At 36.7% G+C, this 21196-nt stretch overlaps 6 protein-coding genes and 1 non-coding gene across 9 annotated transcripts; 4 read left to right on the top strand and 3 right to left on the bottom strand.

Moving 5' to 3' along the window:
- Positions 1-42: 42 nt before the first annotated feature.
- LOC149740082 (cyclic nucleotide-gated channel alpha-3-like) lies at positions 43-6804 on the bottom strand. 2 transcript variants are annotated; one of them, XM_089872559.1, is made up of 13 exons: positions 6385-6804; positions 5334-5417; positions 5110-5250; positions 4458-4696; positions 4148-4295; positions 3468-3632; positions 3021-3177; positions 2738-2869; positions 2265-2441; positions 1769-1889; positions 1315-1456; positions 905-1043; positions 43-539 (listed from the first exon to the last, which is right to left on the bottom strand). In XM_089872559.1, the coding sequence occupies exons 1-13, from the start codon at positions 6543-6545 to the stop codon at positions 294-296; spliced, it is 2052 nt and encodes a 683-aa protein (XP_089728685.1). In that variant the 5' UTR covers positions 6546-6804; the 3' UTR covers positions 43-293. The 2 variants fall into 2 exon arrangements, with proteins under 2 accessions (XP_089728685.1, XP_089728684.1); XM_089872558.1 differs by having other exon boundaries at positions 4458-4699; positions 6385-6800.
- Positions 6805-8434: 1630 nt separating this feature from the next.
- Positions 8435-12209, top strand: LOC149740081 (uncharacterized). 2 transcript variants are annotated; one of them, XM_089873198.1, is made up of 8 exons: positions 8435-8547; positions 8915-9373; positions 9434-9541; positions 9611-9718; positions 9786-9905; positions 10116-10212; positions 10311-10351; positions 10404-12208. In XM_089873198.1, exons 1-8 carry the CDS (start codon positions 8490-8492, stop codon positions 10529-10531), a joined length of 1119 nt encoding a protein of 372 aa, XP_089729324.1. In that variant the 5' UTR covers positions 8435-8489; the 3' UTR covers positions 10532-12208. The 2 variants fall into 2 exon arrangements, with proteins under 2 accessions (XP_089729324.1, XP_089729323.1); XM_089873197.1 differs by having other exon boundaries at positions 10311-12209.
- A 689-nt stretch (positions 12210-12898) lies between these two features.
- Positions 12899-16067, top strand: LOC149740080 (prenylcysteine oxidase 1-like). Its single transcript, XM_089873196.1, has 10 exons — positions 12899-13503; positions 13564-13773; positions 13922-14096; positions 14187-14280; positions 14652-14769; positions 14932-15106; positions 15167-15283; positions 15365-15475; positions 15531-15704; positions 15802-16067. Exons 1-10 carry the CDS (start codon positions 13326-13328, stop codon positions 15992-15994), a joined length of 1545 nt encoding a protein of 514 aa, XP_089729322.1. The 5' UTR covers positions 12899-13325; the 3' UTR covers positions 15995-16067.
- A 90-nt stretch (positions 16068-16157) lies between these two features.
- LOC149740078 (small ribosomal subunit protein uS3-like) lies at positions 16158-19520 on the bottom strand. Its single transcript, XM_089873199.1, has 5 exons — positions 19369-19520; positions 18802-19026; positions 17030-17124; positions 16661-16848; positions 16158-16440 (listed from the first exon to the last, which is right to left on the bottom strand). Exons 1-5 carry the CDS (start codon positions 19396-19398, stop codon positions 16196-16198), a joined length of 783 nt encoding a protein of 260 aa, XP_089729325.1. The 5' UTR covers positions 19399-19520; the 3' UTR covers positions 16158-16195.
- On the bottom strand, positions 16516-16591 carry LOC149740079 (small nucleolar RNA SNORD35). Its single transcript, XR_016384513.1, has one exon. It is a non-coding gene; the product is annotated as a small nucleolar RNA SNORD35 (small nucleolar RNA).
- A 239-nt stretch (positions 19521-19759) lies between the features above and the next one.
- LOC149740077 (small integral membrane protein 20-like) lies at positions 19760-21182 on the top strand. The gene is made up of 2 exons (XM_089873203.1): positions 19760-20180; positions 20266-21182. Exons 1-2 carry the CDS (start codon positions 20018-20020, stop codon positions 20382-20384), a joined length of 282 nt encoding a protein of 93 aa, XP_089729329.1. The 5' UTR covers positions 19760-20017; the 3' UTR covers positions 20385-21182.
- Positions 20420-21182, top strand: LOC149740076 (GPI ethanolamine phosphate transferase, stabilizing subunit-like). The gene has a single exon (XM_089873200.1). It carries the CDS (start codon positions 20420-20422, stop codon positions 21092-21094), a length of 675 nt encoding a protein of 224 aa, XP_089729326.1. The 3' UTR covers positions 21095-21182.
- Positions 21183-21196: the final 14 nt, after the last annotated feature.

Genomic DNA, 21196 nt, shown 5'->3' with positions numbered 1-21196 from the left:
AAAGCTTTTAGTACAAATTACCAGAATAGAAGCAATGAGAAAAACGATATTGTTTTTTTATATTTCTTTGGGTCATTACATAAACATATTTTAACAGTTGCGGGTAAATTACATGTCCGATAAGAGACAAGCCTTGTGGAATATTTTAAACGGGGTAAACCAAGAATATATTCACTTGTACAACACGGTTCTCAGTAGCAAATCCAAGCCATCGTCCTCCTGGCCGAGTTGGCACAGTTACAAGGCCTCAGAACATAACCTCAATATAACTTATCATACACGGGTTTCTCATTTCACTGCTTCCGAACTTGAAGGCTATTACTCGAAACCAGCGGAATAATATCATCTTCTTCTGATGCGGAATCTGTAGCACCATTACCGAGTCGTGTTTCAAGTACATTTATTCTTTTCTTGAGTCTTTTCTGTGATGACGCATATTCAGCCATCATTCTCGAAAACTTTGTTTGCAACTTGCCAAACCTTCTTTCCATTTCTTCAACTCTTTGCAAAGCAGCTTGCTCGTCCAACCCTGCAGTATCCTACAAAAGAAAACGTGTAGTTATAAGTCTGTGGGGTAAGACGGGATACCGTTAGCACCTAAAACCCATATTTCCTAAGTTGAGGAGCTACGGTTTTATAATTCTTTAAATATTATTTTTACCGCCAAATGAAAAGGGAACAAAAACATGTCCCATGTTACCCCATCCTACCACGCACTGTATGACTTAATTTATACTTGACATAGGCTTTACATTCTTACCTAAGATATATCTGTACACTGTGGCCCTCCTAAGGGCGGTTCAAGCAGCATTTAAAAATGACATTTGTATGAACCCATTATCTCAGACAAAATGGTATAATCTAAAATAAACTTGGCTACAAATATCTTTTTAATTTGTTCTACCTCTCCGTCTTGTTGGTTCACCAATCCATCTTTCATCAACATCCTTCGTCCTTTCTCCTCAAGTACAGATTTTGCACCTGGGTATTCTGATAATACTTCAAGCAAGTCATCTTTTGATAGACAGAACAAATCAGTATATCTGTGGAACAAACAAAAGTAGCAATAAATAAAACGTCCCTGTCAGACAGGTTACAGGTCTATAGCTTATACAATGCGTACAACACTCATTAAACCGTGGGTAATCTGCCTATGATAGAACGTCGAAACGTGGGTGCGCAAAATCAGTTTGTCAGAACAGCTTCATTAAATCAACATTCGAAGAAAATATTCTTCCGTTATATTGCGGTTGAACTGAATAGGCTAAGCATAGTAGTATTTTCACAGAGCTTGACATAATTTTACTTATTTACCCAATACTACGGACATTCGCTGTTCTTCTGTTTCCAGTTTTGTTTCCACTAATGTTTAAAATACTGATCTCTCCAAAGTATGCTCCATCTCCCAGCACCGCATATTGCGTTATACCATCGTCACCTACCACGCCAAGCTTACCTAAGAATATTAAATTTGTTAAATCAAAAAGTTGCAAATTTAAATTGCGTACTTCAACGCAAAACAGCAGGCTATAATTACAATCGTAAAACAAAAGTTCTATGTACAAAACAAGGCGGGTGAGACACCTCGTTTCTCCTTTATCAGTTACCATGTACTTTGTTTTCTAATATTCTAGAAATTAGATAAATTAAGCAACCCATTAGTAATGATCACTTAGTTGGCGGAATAAGCATTAAGTGTTTTGCCCAAGGTCGCACACGCAATGATGGCATATATGTTATTGGACATTTATAGATTATCAGTACCAACCTTCTTTCACGATATACATCTCTTTCCCGACATCACCCTTTCTACACACATAATCTCCCGGGCTGAAAACTTGTGGCCGAAGTTTTAATACCAACTCGATCAACAATCCAGGTTCGCAATCCTGTAAATCCCACGTTTCGTATATTATTAATAAATAAATTTTATTTTTTCTTTCTATTTTCTCGTCCTATTCGGTAGTAAACAAAAAATATCCAAAACACGATCAGGATGTTTCGATATTATAAACTATAGGTGTTCCACCATCCTTCACCCTACTATATTTATATAGCGAGAAATGAAATTAGCAACAAAACGATAGTCGCTACGACAACGTATGAATAAAAATTACGCTAATAATATATGGGTAAGTACGTTTTCCTGCTAATCACGTGGTAAAGAAAGAAAAAATAACGTTTGTATAAAATATTATTTTCCATACAATATCTACTGTCGTCGCAACGCCACACCAGAGTGCGTAAGCGACATGCATTCAAACCTGAAAGATGCTGACTCTTTTTAAAGTTTCCAGATGAACACTGATAGCAATTTCTGCTCGAAGAGTGTCGGGCAGCAAACCTAAGATCGCTTGTTCGTCGGTTGACTTCTTGTTCGTCCACAGGTAATCAAACCACTTGATTACTCTCTTCTGAAGAGTCTTACTTACTGCCCTGAACTACATTGATGGGAAAGACAAGCTTATGGTTTACGATAGGAATTTGTGTAATTGTTTACTTTATCTTCGCGTGGCTGGGAAACGACAGTCTTAAACACGGGTGTTTAGTTATATACACCTCGTGCCAGCTTACGAGTTCCCAAGTATGTTACTTTGGGCATGATTACTATTTGGGTTGAATTTTGTGATTATTTATTACACCAATTCAGGGCCTAGTGATGCTAAAACTATAACCGGCGCGTATACCGTGGACAAGATATTTAACGGCCATTGCTTCAAACAAAAGGAATTCTAACCTGCATGTATTGCTTGATAGAATCCATCTTTCCTTGAAACTCGGAACGTGCAGCGTTCATGTTACTGATCATAGAGCCAACGTTACCGACAATGGTAGCGAAAATCAACACGCCAACCAAGAAATCGAATACCTGTAATGGTATATAGTACGTAAAAGAAACTAACTTGGTATGCTTGCCAAAGTTGTTACAACAAGAAACTTTATAAAACAACAGGAACTTTATAAAAATTATATCTGTAATATATCATTTCTCATTAAATATGTTTATTTATTGTGCTTACTTGAAATAAATATTCAATGTCTTTCTCGGGCATTGGTGTTTCACCAATCGTTGTCAAGGTAAGCGTCGACCAATACAGACTGTACACGTATTTTCTGGATAGCGTATCGAATGGAACTATTGCCGGATCCGGATAGACCCAGCCATCAGAGCCAAATCTTGATAGATAACTTTTTATAAACGACTGTCCATGCTTCAGTTTGCGTATGGTAGGGTGGGTAAAATAAGACATTGTTTCATTCTCATTTCTCATCCAATTTAGTAGTAAACAAAAAACATTTACAAAATTATATAAACATAACCACTTACGCCACTTAAAAATTGGTAATTGGCTAAAACCACGATCAGGAATTGATATAAAAATGCCCTAACGGCATCCCATCCTACCCCACAGAACAATATACTACAACCTTTTACCTTATACTTTACTATTTTCCTAATGACTCACCCGATTGCTCTAGAAATGGCGTAAAAGATGCAAGCATTCCAATGAATGATAATAAGAATATAAAACACAAGGATTGATATTCGGAAGAGATTTGGATACGTAGTTCGTGTCTCTACCCTCTCAAAACATTCAAACATTCTCGAAAATCGAAGAACTCTGTTGAACCTAGAATAAATTCGCACTATAAGTTAAAGACCACACGTATTATTTTCTTATTATATATTAAAGTGGGGGAAGGTGGGACACCTTTCCTTTCTATTTTCTTTACAACTTGGTAGTAAACAAGGAACATTTTAAGAATTATAAAACCGTATCCTCATTACTCTTATAGACCGCGTTGTTAATTGTTTAAAACTCGGTCGGGACGCTTAGAAAGTATATACTAAAGGTGTCCCATCTTCCTATACACTCTACTATAAGTACATATGGTATGTTTGACAGTTTGCCGAAAGACACTTTCATTGGATTTACCAACCCCACTTTACTTTTGTAATATTTGTAAATAAACAGGTGTATATGCTATATAGCATTGAAAACAGTATGGTCGTCTTTGGCGTTGCCTCTCTTGCAAAGTTGCAATACAAGCTGATTTTGTTTATTGCTGCGGGCATTTATATTTAAAACAATAAATCCTGGGCCATCACTTAATACCACTAAACAAACACACACGAGAAAATAACCTGAGTTCGAGCTGATGTATTCCGAAGAAAATGTAACCTAGATCTGTTGGTAAAATAGAGATTACGTCCACGTAGAATTGGTAGCTACTTCTGTAAGCTTTCCGAAGCCGTGCTTTATCTTTTACCAACAGGCCTTGCTCAAAGAAACCTATGATACATAAATATTTTAATCACTGTGCTATGTATGTATATAGGTTTTATGTCTTACTAATATATTAGTTAAACTTCAAATTGTGTATAGCACTGTGTAAGATGGGATGTCAGTATATAGTTTATCATATCCATGCTAACGGTTATTATGCGCTCTTACCTGTTTTCTGTCGAACCACCATATCGAAGACGTAAACAATATCTGCGGCATAGTCAAATGTCAACCAAACGAGATAGTTCTGCCTTTGTAAGTCGTGGAAACAGGATCTTGCAATGACAAAGCACATGTTGTAAAACACTGCGAGTGTGATAATCATCAGCCACCAGAAATAGAAACCCTCAGCAGGATCAATAACCCAGTGTTTCGTCTTCGTTTTTTTCTTCGGTGTTGCCTGGTCACTTCTGGTATAGGAGGTAAATGTAATATGTAAAAACCTTGTAACATATCCACACTTTATAACACGCATTAATATAAGCAAAAGGTATAGGAAAGGAGCTTTGGTGTCTGTATTGAATTTATTACATTTACAGGCGTCCGAAGTCGGCATTACATTCACCTTATAACTGAGGTGTTCTGAAAGTATTCATTAATACATACTTTTATTTATACATACTTTTATTTATGCGTATTTTGTACATATATAGTTTTATATAATTCTATCACAATTTTATTTAAACATAACAACACCTGTGTTTACAAAATTTTATTTATGAAAGAAACGTGCCTTAACGTTTAGAATTGAGCAATTAAATTCTATAAAAACCAAAAGATTGGGAATTAGATTCTTCAAAAGGCAAACGAATAAGCATACGTTTTATTATCCCGTGAAGTGGACGGATTTCGTGGCGTTGTTGGTGTCGTTGGCATCGGAGGACCTTGGATCTTTGCTATCATTTCATCTTTGGTCTCTTCTGGTGTTGAGGGTCTGATAATCTTGAGCCATTTGTTTACTCTGAAATAAAAAGGAGATCTAATTTTCGTATCAACTTCAACCTTATACCTATATCATTGTTATGTAAAGTTAAATAACCTTACTTTACTATTGATGCTGCGAGACGGGTGAATACTCCAGACCGGGATCGATCGCTTCCACATTCGGACGCTTCCGGATCTTGTGTTCTGTGTGATAATCAATGCTATATTAGATAAAATACGTAACCTCTGTTTTCATTACTAATATTTTAACAACAGACATTTAGTAATTGAATGATAGGAGGCGTTTAGTTATCCTCGCGTGACTGGGACAGCGGAAGCAGTTGTTATAACACGGCGATCTTACACGTGTCAGCTTACGAGTTATACCACGTATATGTCAATTTGCAGTTGGTTATTTTCTGGGCTTTTTCTTTTTTCGTTCTTGTATAGGCGCCGCATGGCAAAGTGGGTAGCGCGTCTAACCCAGAGGTAATGGGTTTAAGCCTCGTGGGTGCTACCATTGTGGGTGTATGTATCTTCGGGCAAGACAGTTAGCGGCAATTGCTTTAACCCAGTGGTCACTAACGGATTGTCCAAATTAAGTTTTAAATTTAAAAAAGGAAAAAAATCAGCTAAAAAATAATCATCCACGATGTAACATACACACGGTAACTTGTAAGCTGGTACGAGGTGTATGAAAACCCGTGTTATACCGACTATCGTTTTCCGGCCGCACGCGAGGATAAAGTGAATTGCATGCATTTATTCACTTATAACTAGATCGTCGATTCAGTTTTACATGGCAAGAATACATTCTCGGTCGAAGAGAATATTCCTTTTAATAGTTAATGCGTATGTTAGCGAATGTAACAAGATGCTTGATCCACAGAAATAATCTAAATTCTCGTCGCATTTGGAAGTAAACAAAAAAACATTCAACGAATTATAAAACCCCTTTCTTACGACTCCCATAGACTGTTGTCAGTTGTTTAAAACAAGAAGAGGATATTTATTCGATATTATGTGCTGAAGGTATTCCACCTTACCTCACATCACTTATATAACGATACAAACTGCTTGATTTAACACCATGTTCTTTTTTGCAATTATTCTTACACGGAAAAAAACACGCGCGCGTATATTTAAGACAAACACTTTTGTTCTATCAAACCTGGTAGTCGTATGAGAGTCACATGAAAATTCTTGATCATCTGTCAAATCACCCATGCTTGAAACAGTTCGTGATATCGTTACAACTGGAATATCAAGTTCCACATCTCGAGAACGTGACTCTGAGGGTACGTTTCTCATCGGAACCACTTTGTTTGGCATTATTCCTTTTTAAACTTTCCAAGATGTCTTAAAGTTAGATTATACTATGTTTAACCGGTTGCATTACACTAAAATCTGTGTTAGCTATAAAATCAGTTAAAACAAGCGGCACCTCTTTGTATCAAACTATAACTTGTAAATTCCAATCCAACTCAAAATATGCTCATCCCGCTCGCACCTGCTGCAATACAGCACTGCTGTTTCAATTTAATTTTCTTTTAGGCGCAAATTAACCTCTGTTTGGTATCTGCCAATAAAACAACATAGAAAACAAGGTCCACCATTATGACCACTGCAACGAATTACAAAAATACTGCTGCCGATCGATATGAAACAAAGGAATTATGTGAAAGCAAATCTGTTGCTGTCATACTACGCACTAATCCGCTGCTCGCTCTTGCTTTCGCCATCTGACCAACAGTCGCATGTAATGAGCAAACACATAGAGAGAAAACCAATGCAGAATCGAAATAAACAGTTTTGAATTTATAAACGCGTGAAATTAATTGGTCTATAATAAAAAACTTTAAACATTACATACCTTGTAACCATTTAACAAGTTATTACTATTGTCCAATTTTGATTAGAATTTCCAAAATGCCTATATATGCTATATTTCCAAAATGCCTATATCCTGTATGCAATGCTGCTGCTGAAGGTATAATAGGGAATTTTCCAATTATCTGCATTACTAACCTATTGCTATGAAACCTTTTATTTGACCTAACTTACTAACTAAAAGTACCAATTATTCTTCTCTAAACTTGCAACTGATGAAAATCCGACCGCATTGTGACAAAGCTCTGGGTATATAGGAGAACTGCCTATACAGCAGGGTCGACAAGCTATACAGAGCTTTGGAACCTGCGGCAAGACGCGGTATCTGGAATTCGTCCGTTTTGTCTGTTTGTCCGGATTTCGCTGCCGCATGCGGAAGTCGGTCATGGGTTTGAATACGACTTTTCGCATGCTGGATACTGTGTACAGCCACTTTATGCGGTTCGAGCGACAAATGAGTATCATACGCCCCGAAACAGGAACGACTAAACCATAGGCGGTGCAATGTATAGTAAATAAAGAGAACTGTTCGGTACAATAACAGAAACCACGATTCGCATTTATGTTTTTTTTTATGATACACTAAATGACGACACTGAGTTTTTTGGATGTGACTTATATAGTATTGTATTTGATTAAGCGTAGTTTTAGCAGGGTGGGGGGATATAAGACACCGTTTTTTTCTACTTTCTCGTCCCATTTGGTTGTAAACAGAGTACATTCAAAGAATTATAAACCGTATCCTGACGACTCCCATAGACCTTTGGTAATTGTTTAAAACATAATCAGGATATTTAGATATTATGCATTAAAAGTGTCTCATCTTACCCCACCGTACTACTATATATAAAACACCGTGGTATAACTGTTGGGACAGTATAGGTAGACCGCATATAAATGTGCTGGTTCTTGAGGCGTACGTATTATGAATTTTATTTACAAATGATAGTTTCGATTAACTCGGTTATTCGTTTTTAAAAGCTTGATCACCAATCCTGATTTTTCTTGCACCAGCCACCTACACAAACGTAGCTTATCACAACTGATTGAGTGGCATCCCCGGTTAAACTGTTTTTATAAAGCCGCCTCTTATTTTCCTGCTGCAAATTGAAAACATGACGTGTTTTTTACTGTCAGTTGCTTTGTGTCATAAACAAGCAGGGTGCTGTGTAAAGGCTGCGAATTTCCAGCACAGCCATATTATTCTGATTAGTTAAGTGCACGATATATTTATACAGAATTATAACTAACCGAAGTACAAGTTGAAATCCTACATATTATATATAGCCACAAAGTTTAAGAATCTAACTGGTTTATTTATTTACATTTACAGTTTGCTTGCCAAAAATAGAAAAACGCGAACTTTGATAAAAATAGGATAACACGATGTTGATCTTGTGTTTATCTTTAATCGTAACTTCTGCTTATCTAGTGTGTGGACAAGGTGAGTACAAGAAAAATATATACATTGATGTGCAAGTTTTTTTCGTAAATTCAGAGTCAAAACAATTTTTTAAGCATTATTTATTTATATGGATGTATATACGTACAAGGTAGACAGTCGCTGCACGCCACTGTGTATACTGGCATAAAGTTTCATTTATATATCATGTGCAGGGACAAAACCTTGGTCACTGTCGATAATACCCCGTGCTGAAATAAATTTAATGGCTTTGTTGTCATAATTTAACCTACAGTTCCAGAAGCTATGGTTTAGAATTACAGCCTTAACCAGATTTATATGGATTTATATCAAAATAAAATGAAGCAAAATTAAGAAGTATAAATACAACTTTATGTTCTATGCATAGTTCATTCGTTGAGTTACCATGGAAATCAACTGATGTTTTTCCACGAGAGAAAAACCTACGACCAATCCCGTCTTGCTTGTCAACAAATCAACAGCGATCTTGTAATTATCAGAGATGCGAAGTTACAAAACTTTATATCACCTTACTTGGATTCTTCTATCAATGCAACGATATGGGTTGATACATGGCGTGTAGGTTATTGGATAGGTGGCACACGACAAGCAAGTTCATCTACCTGGTATTGGTTGGATGGATCGTTTCTATCATCACAACCTCCCAATACAACTGGTTACAACAACTGGGTCGGGATTGAACCAAACGGAGCCATATATTACAATTATTGTATTTTTGTGACACCTTATTCCAAGATGCAAGCTAGTGGTAAAACGTTCAACAATATCAAAGGAGGCTGGGTGGATGACAGCTGTGACCAACTAAAATATTACATTTGTAAAACAGGTAAAGGTAAACCTGTCTAACGTGTTGTGAGCGTAATTAGCTATAATCAAACATTGCTAGGTCCCTGTTTCACCAATCGGTGCTTGAACAATGGAAGTTGTGTTTCTTTAAGTGACAACTACAAATGTAACTGTGCACCAGGATTTGGTGGAAGTCGCTGTGAAAAAGGTACAGTGGTCTTGAATAGAAACAGTAATGGTATATTTATTTTAATGCAAAAATATTCTTAATCTTTAGACTTATGCACAACAACGCCATGTAAAAATGGTGGAACATGTAGCATGGTTGGGAACAACTACACATGCTCTTGTGTGAAAGGTTTCTTTGGCAAACATTGTGAGAATGGTAGGTTGAATTTTACACCTCTATACCTTACCTTAACTAATATATGTTTGGAATATTTCATCATCAGATATTTGTTCGCCTTCACCCTGTAATAACGGAGGAACTTGTATCAGGATTTCGAATCATTATATTTGCTCCTGCCCGGACGGTCATATCGGCTCTCGCTGTGATATTGCTAACGCAAATGGTAAAACTATATAATTAAATTCACTCATATAAAGTACCTTGGGGTAAGATGGGACACCTTTAGCACATGATACTCAAATATCCTGATCGTGTTTTAAACAATCAACAACGGTCTATGGAAGTCGTGAGGATAATAGAACGAAAAGGTGTCCCATCTTCCTCCAGCCTACTATATAATATTAAAACTTAGGATAATATCGACAATGTTTAGACAACAATAACACACCAAGTTGGAGCTCTCCAATTTCTATTGCGTCTCTTGCGATTGGTTTGTTTGGCATTTTCGCTCTTCTGTTGGTTGCATACAAGTTAGTACAACTTAGAAATTAAATATCGCAGCACTAAGTAGCTAAACAGGTTATATATATATTAAACATTAATCAAATTTAATTAAATTGATCAATAGGTTGAAATCGGCATCTCCACAACTAAAACATCGTGACGACGGTTGGTGTAAGTATTCCATTTTTACCGGAATGAAAATTTGGTTTTATTTTAGAAAACCTACCCTGCCAAACTACCGATCCAGCAGCACCATCAACGACACGATACGAGAACGTAATACAACTTGGTGGTTGCAAACCAAATCATAAAGAACCAAAAGTAGAGGCTGTTTACGAAATCTGAGACGAAGTATAGCAGTGATCGTGTATTGCAGAATCATGTAGGATATAGACTTTATTCGCAGTGTTACTGAGTATAAACGTTTTAACTTTGTGTTTAATGGTGTAACTTTTTCCCAGAACGTAAAATTTAGAATAATTTTTCCTGCTGCTCCTGATTTACGTTAGTTCTCAAGTAATTTATCAATGTTCATAATATTAACAGCCAACGTTGCATATTTTACAGCGTTTAAGAATTTAGTGAAATTCACAAAGAATATTTAGCGATGACGAGGTTGATAATTTTAAGTTTACAACACAACATACGATCTGGGAGTTTTACGATGCGCATTTACCCACATTTCTCAGTGATTATTTAATAGTTAAACGTGCTCATTTATTAGAGCTCTACTGTCTTGTATTTTATATTTATGCAATAGATTAAGGTAAAGTAACTGCGTTTTCTGGGATTTAAAACAGTGCACAACAACGTTGAATTATATTTTTTACGGGTGTCACCTTACATAAAAAAGCATGTATATACAACAACCTTATATATTTGTTTGCTTTTTTTCTAACACAAAGATACAAAATATACGCAGGATTGGATAAAATGACTTCTATATAAGTCGCTGTGTGTAAAAGGTAGAATAAATGAATGTAGCCTATACCTCATTCTTGCGTGGTCGGAAAATGACAGTCGTTCCAAACACGGGTGTTCTGTTTCACAACAACGATTAGCGACCACTGGGTTGGAGCAATTCCTGTTAAGTGTCTTACCAAAGGACACATACGCTTACAATGGTAGCAGCGTTGAGCCTTGAACTCATTACTTCTGGTTTAGAGACATAGGCACGCTATAGCCACTTTGCCCTTATCTCATTAAAGGAATGTGCCAATAATAAACAAAGTATGTGTATTAATAGAAATGTTTAAATGTGATCTAAAGCTATACCACCAAAGTTTCAAACAACGAAACAGCTCGTTCGTTCGTGTTGGAAATAAAGTAATATTTAAAAAAAAGACTTAGTATAGAATCTGGCGTATAGCTATATAGGTTCAATCGATAATTAAAAACATAACAAGGTATATAAATGCATTTTATTTTTTATATATTCACAAAGAAGAAGCATTCATTATATACACAACATCACTGTTTTTAATCTTTTTGAGCGGTTTATCAATTGGAAACGGTAAAAGTTCGGTGACATTTTTTCTTATGTTGGGAAATCTTGTAAATTGTCGTACAGCAAATAAATTTTTACTTTTATTTCACACGATTTTTCACGCGGGCCGTTTGATTTTCTGAAACTTTAGTGGTATATCTTTAAATCAAATTTGAGCATCTCTAATCATATACAAATTTTCATTTTTCATTGGTATATGCCGCCATGTAATAACAACGGGACTTGTAGGGTGGCTGGAAACAACTACACATGTACCTGTATCGACGGTTTCTCTGGTACCAACTGTGATGATGGTAAGCTATGTTTTCTTCGTATAAACGTGCACTATATACTTTAAACGTTATACCCAAACGACTACAGAGCAACAAACATGAATATTTTGTCTTTATATATGGAAGTCATCAGAGAACAGCCGCCATTATTAACACTAAGTGCCCCCATTTTTAGTAAACATAAACTATTCTCGGAGTTATATAACCGTATATAGGCAGTCTCTGAAAAAACGTTGTCACTTGTAAAAACACGTTTACAAAACATGAAATTTGGGTACTAACAGTATGTCCTCACCCCAGCAGAGTGATACTTTAGACAAAGTTCATTGCCCATAATTTTTAATTGGAATCTTTTTTTAGATATTTGTTCGCCTTCACCCTGTAAGAACGGAGGAACTTGTAGCAGGATTTCCAATCATTTTAATTTAAATTTTTTATTTGTCTATTTACTTTTATTTACATTTTGTGTTACTGTAATATATGTGCTTGAATATGTGACCCAAAAGCACATAAAACAATTCGATTTTAACTATTGGTAGAATTTTATTTGGAGGTTTATTTTTCCATCATGGCCTAATCTTTGGGTCATTTCTTCTTAAAGCCGGCGCTCCATTGTACGTGCCGTGTCTTTACGAAACTTTTATTAATCCCCAACACTTTTAATGGGCGCGGAAAGTAAGTTTCTTGTAACTGTAAACGTTTACAAATTCTTGCACTTTAACTATAAGATTCTGCTGGTCTCTGCTCGCTTGTGCAATTTAGGAATGTGAAGTTGCGAACCTTTGGCAGTTAAACTTTTTTCGTTTTTATTTTCGGATAGTAAATTCTCTCGGGCTCTCCTCCTTTTTCAAATGCTTTCCGCTCTTTCTTAATCCATTTCTCTTTAATTCTCTCTCCTACTCTCATAATGACAACATAGTCTGATTCGCCTACAAGAAAACCTGAGTAAACCCATACTATAGTAAACCACTATAAAAGTATTTTGATGTTGTCAGTATTTAGGCGTAGTAGGTATTTTTGGCTACGCTGCAGTTGAGAGTGTTACTGTTACCTAAATTTGAGTCAAGACTGCATTATATCTAATATACGTTATAATTAATTCAGACATGAAAGAACGAAAGTTTAGTCTTGCATTGTGGGTAGGTAAACAACATGTGCTGTGACGTTTTTGATTGTTTAAAGCGAGAGTTAAATTCACTCAGTCGATGCTATCAAGGGTTTTGCGAGATTGGAATAAAACTGTTTACTTTGTAAGGTGTAGCATACAGTCATTGTCCCGGGTATGATAAAATGTAGAACTGCCTGAATCCGTGTTTATATAACCAATGCAAATTATCACATGAGCTGAAACAACGGAATCATGCCGATTCCGGTCGTGAAAACGTGTCTAATCAGTCTTCTTGTATTCATCGTTGTTGTTCTTCTCGTTTCCAAATTTGGTGCCACTAAAAATCATGAAGATATCGATCTACAGTCATCGTATTATAAGTCGAGGGTAAAAAGTAAAATCGAGGGCACAGCACCACCAAATACAATAGGTGTGACTCAGAAGTCTGCAGCCCTGCAGCTATGAAGTTTATTTATAATTTATTTAACAGCGGTTGTGGGTGGGGGGATTGGTGGAACAGCGGCGACGTATTTTCTTCGGCAGTTATACGGGTCAGACCTCCAGATTGATCTCTATGAACCAAGCAATGTATTATGTGGCCGTGTTGCGACTATCGAGATTGCTGGTCGACGGTATGAATCTGGGGGCTCAATACTTCATCCAAGCAACCGATATTCAAAATCGATTGCTGGCGAGTTCGGTAAGACAGACATATTTTTTCGTATACTTTGAAATTTCATTCATTTATTCATTCAAATAGACTATTTGTCAATTAGGATTATTGGAATAACAATAATATAATCTATACTAGATCGAACATCACATTAAATTGTTGTTACTTTCTTTAGGTTTACGTTACGCAGAACGAGCAAATAGCCTTCTTTCATTTCATGACGGCGAAAAATTTTTGTTCCGGTCCAGCGAGTGGAAAATAGTTACAATATTTCGATTGCTTTGGACATTTGGCTTCGACCTGATACGCCTGCATTGGTTCACAAAAAGTTACATGGACATGTTCGACTTGTAAGTTTACGTTTTACCTACTCTATATGTGGTTGGCCCAGCCTGCTGCCGTTTTTATTATACCCAGTTTTATTCAACTTTGTCTTGCAGAATCTACAACGATCAGAAGATGGGACATAGCTACACCAATGTTCACGATCTTTTGTTCGCGGTTGGACAGGACACATTTATAAACGCAACAAAGGTAAACTAATGTTAATCATTTACTTCAGTGTTTGTTAAAAACATCAGCAGGTAACGACTGCATATGATTTTAGACGGGACATTTTATCTATTTTCTCCTCCCATTTGGTGGTAATCAAAAACAATTCAAACAAAATCGTATCTTTACGACTTCCGTAGACCGTTGTTAATTGTTTAAAACACGATCTGGGTGTTTGAATATTATGTGCTGGTGTCCCAAATTTCTCCGACATACTATATACTTTATCGCCTATGATGAGTACAACTGCTTTACGAGTGCCGAGTTATCATAAATTGTGTGATATGATTAAATCTGTTATAAACCAAATTAACCACTCTGTCATATTTTCCGTTTTCTGATTAAACTAACAGGTCACTGCATGCAAATTGTTTGCCGAACAAGAATTTGGAAAAAATCTCATCGACTTAGTATTGAATGGTGGATTGTTGACAAACTACGGACAGACATGCGAAGTAAATGGGTTTGTCGGTAAGAAGCAGGAGATGCTTATCCACATATTTGTTTACTGAATCGTTACAACCTGAACTTTGCGTTATTTGCATCTTTTTATATTACTAATACTGACCCACAGGAAAGACTAAAACCTTCTTTTTAAGCTGTTGGTTATTTCGACTCGTGTTGTTTACGCAGGTGCTGTAGCAATGGCCGGCATACAGCCTGGGTTGTGGTCGATCCGTGGTGGGAATAATCTATTGTGTTCCAAACTACACGAAAGCTCGAGTGCTCATTGGAAACAAAAGTCAGTTACAAAAGTTTCTTTATCATCGGATGGAAAGTTTTCGGTGTCGACGTCGGAAAACGAAGCGTAAATATTTAATGAAATTAATTTTTAAGCGAAGTTGACGGTTTGTCCACGCGTTTCCAGGATTTATGACCACGTGGTAATAGCATCGCCAATCAACCGAGATAAGAACAACATTGATGTTTCGACTGCTTGCTCCAAATACTGTCCTTCTACAAAAACAGACTCAAGACATTACAGGTAAGTTGTACTCGTTCTATTTCGCAGATACAACGTGTGTGAGTTATGCCATGATCGAGATAAAGGAAAAATTTTACACAGGAGGACTGTCGCAACGTTCGTAAAGGGAAAGCTGAATTCAAAGAAGTTTCAATGTGATTCCCTTACATCGTGTCCTGTTATCATGTGTACTTCCAATTCCACATTTTTTAGGTTGGTACACATCCGTGTTTTAACCGTGATGTTTTACGTATTTTCGCACATGTAGGGCTATTGGCTTGCACTTACCCGTCGACTACGATAACACAAATGGAGACACTATCGATAGTGCGGTGTACAAAGTTTTCTCTGATGCACCGCTTACAAAGAACCAGTTACATCAGTTGTTTGAAGCATCCAGTGAGATAAAGGAAGCGGATTGGTTTGCTTATCCACTGTTCAGGTAAGTTGAACTAGTGTGGTCTGCCCATATTTTTTTCGTCACGCATAAATCTGTTTGTTTTCCCGTGCTTTTAACATTAACGTACGTTTTTTCGCAGTCCTCCGGAACAACTAGACAGTTTTGTGTTGCACGAAGGACTATATTACACCAGCCCGATTGAAAGAGCAGCAAGTGCAATAGAAATGTCTTTAGTTTCGGCAAAAAACGCAGCTTTGCTCTCATACAATCATTGGTACGCATTACCACGTTCAAGCAGTTCAAAGACGTTAAACGACAGAACTGAATTGTGACATACCGCAACCTGTTCAAAATAATAGTATATGTAACGACGATGTTATTTGCCCAATATAAAATATCGATGTATTTCTAGTTCTGATTACCGGGTTACCAGAGCTTCATTTACAACAAAATAGGAACTCGTACTAAAGGCTGAAACACAAAAACGAGACGTAATTTTTGAATAGCCATTTTATTGAATGAACCCAGCAACCTTACATAGGTGGCATGGTTTGCTGGGGTGGGACCTGCTGCATTGGAGGCATAGCTGCTTGCTGTGGAGCTGCAGGCATGGGATCTGGCATCGGCTTGGTAACCTTGGATTCACTCCTTGGCCCAGTGATGGCTTCTTCATCTTTAGGTTCAACAATGTTCACATTGTCAGGCAGAGGTTTCTTGGGTCCGATTTTACCTTGTGGATCCCAAGGAAGCATGATTTTAACCTTGATACCCAAGACACCTGTTCAAAATATATCAGTTATTACTACATAAAGGCTAACATTGACTATATGTATAAGCACAAAGTGAAAATTTGATAAAAGCATCAGTTGTGGTTTATGTTATCATCAAAGCACACATGCTATGAAGACCATCGTGAAACATCATTTGCTGAAACTTCAAAACAAGACATGAGCACAGTTCACCAACTCTTAACGTAATTAGGCACATATAGTAAATACCTTGTCTGAGCAGCACATGGCGCACTGCAGTGTCAACATATTCACGGACTGGGTCACCAGAGTGAATCATCAAACCATCAACAAATTTCATTGCCTTGGCACGCTGACCACGCAGTTTACCAGACACAACCACCTCGCAACCCTTTGCTCCAGACTCCATGATGAAACGGAGAACACCATAGCATGCTCTGGAATGGTTGGAATCATTCTTATATATATATTAGAACTTGATATATCACACAATACCATAATGGTCCATAAACCAAACTCCAGTTAGTAATACATAGTAAAGGTTAACAAAAGACATTTACAAAAGGTTGCAACAAAAATTCGCATAAACTGATTATTCATAACTAATGGTATAAATACCTTCGCACTGCCAGTCCTCCAAGAAGTTTGTATCGAAGAGATTCGCACTGAGCTGTTGCACACAAACCACGGTTTGCCACCTTTTCAGCATACAACTAACAACATACAAAATTTATCAATAAAACAAGATATAGCATTTTAACGAACTCTTTGATTCAGGGAGGTAAATCAGATTAATAAGTGACATATGCCTCAACACTGTAGTTCAGACAGGGGCATTCACAATCATCATGTATATAAGTATAAAGTACACGCACGTTGCATAAAGTACACGCACGTTGCAATGCCAGAATGGGAAGTAGCCGATAATTAAAAAAATTGTTTGCTCTGATTTTCAGGCATACCTGGGCTTTATCTGCAAAGTGAATAATTCATATTGGTTGCCATTCAACTGGGCATTGTTGATTTAAGAACCAAATGGTAATATACTGGTCGGAACAGATTTTTATCAATGGTAGTAGTTGTTATCTTTGAAATACCCACAAACTCACAAAGTAACATACATGGTAACTCGTAAGCTGGCACGAGGTGTTAAACCTGTGTGATAACGACCGTTGTTTTCATCCAGGATAAAGTAAGTTACATTCATTCATTCAAATAAATTGTCTGAACTGTTGGATCTGTTTATCATTGTTATAAAAAGATATGGTATTCAAAAACCCCTCTTATCTGTTCGATTTTTACAATTTATTCACAAACGCAAGATACCATGGATCTATTTTGCTTTTGACAAAACCATATTCTGCAAAAAGTTTGCTATGACCTTCACCTTAGATTGTTGTCATTGAATGTTTAGATTTCACGATAAATTAGGGAAGTTTTGAACAAAACAGATAAAAACAAAGCTATACTTCTGCATAGAAATCCTTTTATAAACTATAAACTCAAAACGGTTTATAAAATGGTTCAGTATTTGCCATATTTCCGGTGCGGACTCCGTAATAAACTAGGGGTCAAAAAGATTTTGGGATATTTGGTTAAACTCTTAATAATTTTTGCACGGTTTTTATTTACGCATTAACACCGACCAAAAATTACCTTTTTGTGGAAGTCTGTGCCTTCCTTTGCCAGCGAAAAAAAGGAACAAACAAACATAGGAAAACACAGCGGGGCTAAAAACATGAGCAAGTTGTATGGCAATTAATATCAATCACATCTGTCCAGATTTTTGAGGCAAAGCCCAAACGTTGACATGAGAATAAAATACATGGAGCTATACAAAGACGGAAAATTTTTTCCGCTAGGAGGCGATGACAAATTCGTTTCTCTATTTTATGGGGAGCAGTTGGTTTCACGGTTTATACACATAAGATATAAACCCCTAACCCCAAACTCGTCAAACAAAAAAACTTGAAAAAAAAATATAAAAAAAGTATTCCATTGTGCGGGACTCGAACCCGGTAAAAATCGCACGCAAACGACCGCACGCAAACCGCTACACCACAGACTCGACGACAATAAACAGAACGAAAAAGCGTATATAACCGACCTAATGTGGGAAATATGTTCTTACTAGTGTTTTATGTATTTAGAAAGGTATTTTTATTATTTAATTAATTTGTTTTACACTTATTAACACTTTGTAGTGCTGTTTTGTTCGTTTTTCTGTATTTTTTAATTTAAATAATTACCGCCTCTAGCGGAAAAAATTTTCCGTCTTCTTTGTATAGTCCCATGTGATTAAAATTAACAGGCTATTCTCTCCAATCTGGCTGCAATACAGTAGTAAGCCGACATTTGACGTTTCGCACATCACTTAATTAATAATTTACCTCAACACCATCATCTTTGAACTTAAATCGCTTCTGGACCATAGCGGTCAATTCACGGATCCTTCGTCCCTTCTCACCCAACACATTCTGCGTACGAGTGGCAAGAATGATGATCTCGGTCCTCGAGGGTGTGACACGAACCTCTACTCCACTGTAGCCATCTTCGGCAAGTTCACGCCAGAGCAATTCGTTAAGCTCAGCTTTGAAGAGACCGTCGTTGACGAACTGGAAAATGTTAGGTTGCGTTAAAACTACAGTATTCTAGAAGAATTTGAATACATTTAAATCGTTTAAAAGGTGCTTAGGACTCAGATTTGTGTGACAAAAATATCAACATCTGATGATTCTGACAGGGGCATTCACAATCATCATAGTCGCAGCACATGTTTGGTGACAACATTAAACAGAACCTGTCGAGATATGGGAATTATATCCGGCTATATCTTACAAATTTCGAACCATCGGTGTAAAAATAAAGCTTAATTGATTAGATTATGTCTTTGTTTATGTCAAAACATTAATAAACTAAAGCAATAATTAATATAGAGCACTAAAAGCCTTAATTACCTTCCTCTTCTTAGATATCTGCGCTGCCATACTCGCAACTTTGGTAAAGAGGTTTCATTGGAGGCGAATCGTGCAAATTTTGACAAAATACATAGAAATCTTAAAATAATTTTTAAATGACAACAAAACCTGTCATTATTTTATTTTTGACAACGTGTTTATTTTTTGCATATTGCCGCTAAATAAATTTATTTAGTTTCAACTTTATTTTCTGATTACGGAATATTTTTTAGAAGTCTATAAACATTGCTAAACAATTTTCTTTTCTTTTCTACCTGGGGAGCCAGTAGTCATGGGTCATGCGTAGAGAGACAGATACAAAACGGATGCGTAGAGAGATCAATACAAAACGGTTGGACGTAGTCATGGGTCATGCGTAGAGAGACAGATACAAAACGGATGCGTAGAGAGATCAATACAAAACGGTTGGACGTAAACTATAAACTTTATACAGTATAGCTAAGAGAACGTCATCATTATTTAAGTATTGAATTGGTGAAGATGTAAATCTATTAAAACCATGTCATACTTTTTCGTGTAGCTGCATGCTATCGTTTCCTGTAGTGTTTTGACATTCTCGTGTACCGTATGTATCTATAGACTATAGTTCTTGGTTTAAAACATTCCTGACTGCTAATGTAGATGTATTATGGTGTTCCTGAGTAACTACTTACTGAAAGATAAGCCAAGATTTGACCACGTTAAACGACCCCTATTTCGTAATGGTCGTGTAGCAATTGCGTTCATCGTTTCGGTTGGAATTGCATTATATCCAATATACGTGTTCCCATTGTACCACATCGAAAAGTACCGTAAGTGTATTTTTCTTTTTTATCTGTGTTGCTTGTATGCTGTTTATACCCAGGTACACATTTTAACTTGTTTTGTATTTACTAGAGAAAATTCAGGACGACACAAGAAAAGAAATTGATCAAAAAAAGGTTCAACCTGGTGGAATGCGGGTTTGGTCAAACCCATTTGAACCCAAGTCCAGCAGAGATAAGGATCTTGATTAAATTTCCTTAAGCTGTTTTCGCAAGTTACTTTCACCATGCTAAAGTTATTGATTCACATTATTCCAGAGTTGACCCTCCTGATTTGTGCCGTTGGATACTTCGTTATACCTAATTATGTATTGGGGTCTAATATGCTTATTAATTTTCCCATACATACTACTTTAATATTCTCTTGTGGGTATGCTATCTTACAATTTCTTTTACTGCATTTTGTATGGCCAAAAGCAAAAGCAGAAATTGAAACTGTTCCTACTATTGGAGTGAAACAACAGACTCCCCAAAAATCATGGCGATGGTTCAAATCACTTCTCTTGATTGTTGCTTGTTGGCTCTTGGCACATATTCTTTGTGTTTTGTTTGGGGCGGCAGCATTTACACTGGTTGAAGAAACCACAACATGGGCTGTTCTGGTTACCTGCCTTATAACTGTTCCTGCATTGAGCACGTTAGGTTGTGATGTCACATCTTTATATCGAGTTATAGTGTGTGGGAACCATTCCAATGAAACGGAAAGGTTTTTATACTATCAATCAGCAGGCACCGCTTTGGGTAGCTGGGCATCAGCTGTGGTTATTCCGTTAGACTGGGACAGACCTTGGCAAGTTTGGCCAATACCTTGTATAATTGGAGCAATAGTGGGGTACGCGGTTGGAATTATTACCAGTTGTGTTGTTACCATTCGTGAATTAAAAACTGTGAAAGTGCTTTGAGGGTAAACCCATACACACCAACACTTCAACTGTGTTATTAAAACTTTAGCGAAATATGATGCAAATATAATAAACGAATCTTTTTCAATTCATGTAAATTTA

This window comes from Ciona robusta, chromosome 2, assembly GCF_009617815.1.
Source record: "Ciona robusta chromosome 2, ASM961781v2".
Lineage (NCBI taxonomy): Eukaryota > Metazoa > Chordata > Ascidiacea > Phlebobranchia > Cionidae > Ciona > Ciona robusta.
This window is presented reverse-complemented; position numbering and strand designations above follow the sequence as displayed.

Bases quoted from the DNA above. Each gene is read 5' to 3' on its own strand.
- LOC149740082 (XM_089872558.1), bottom strand. From the start codon at position 6,545: ATGCCAAACAAAGTGGTTCCGATGAGAAACGTACCCTCAGAGTCACGT. The intron at 4,296-4,457 runs GTAAGAGCGCAT...TATGTATCATAG, and splicing joins GGTGGTTCGACAGAAAACAG to GTTTCTTTGAGCAAGGCCTG. The intron at 2,442-2,737 runs GTTAGAATTCCT...CCATCAATGTAG, and splicing joins CTATCAAGCAATACATGCAG to TTCAGGGCAGTAAGTAAGAC.
- LOC149740081 (XM_089873197.1), top strand. From the start codon at position 8,490: ATGTTGATCTTGTGTTTATCTTTAATCGTAACTTCTGCTTATCTAGTG. The intron at 9,719-9,785 runs GTAGGTTGAATT...TTTCATCATCAG, and splicing joins TGGCAAACATTGTGAGAATG to ATATTTGTTCGCCTTCACCC. The intron at 10,213-10,310 runs GTTAGTACAACT...ATTGATCAATAG, and splicing joins CTTCTGTTGGTTGCATACAA to GTTGAAATCGGCATCTCCAC.
- LOC149740080 (XM_089873196.1), top strand. From the start codon at position 13,326: ATGCCGATTCCGGTCGTGAAAACGTGTCTAATCAGTCTTCTTGTATTC. The intron at 14,281-14,651 runs GTAAACTAATGT...TTAAACTAACAG, and splicing joins CATTTATAAACGCAACAAAG to GTCACTGCATGCAAATTGTT. The intron at 15,284-15,364 runs GTAAGTTGTACT...AATTTTACACAG, and splicing joins ACAGACTCAAGACATTACAG to GAGGACTGTCGCAACGTTCG.
- LOC149740078 (XM_089873199.1), bottom strand. From the start codon at position 19,398: ATGGCAGCGCAGATATCTAAGAAGAGGAAG. The intron at 16,849-17,029 runs GTATTTATACCA...CAACCATTCCAG, and splicing joins GGAGGACTGGCAGTGCGAAG to AGCATGCTATGGTGTTCTCC. The intron at 16,441-16,660 runs GTATTTACTATA...TATTTTGAACAG, and splicing joins CCATGTGCTGCTCAGACAAG to GTGTCTTGGGTATCAAGGTT.
- LOC149740077 (XM_089873203.1), top strand. From the start codon at position 20,018: ATGGTGTTCCTGAGTAACTACTTACTGAAAGATAAGCCAAGATTTGAC. The intron at 20,181-20,265 runs GTAAGTGTATTT...TGTATTTACTAG, and splicing joins GTACCACATCGAAAAGTACC to AGAAAATTCAGGACGACACA.
- LOC149740076 (XM_089873200.1), top strand. From the start codon at position 20,420: ATGCTAAAGTTATTGATTCACATTATTCCAGAGTTGACCCTCCTGATT.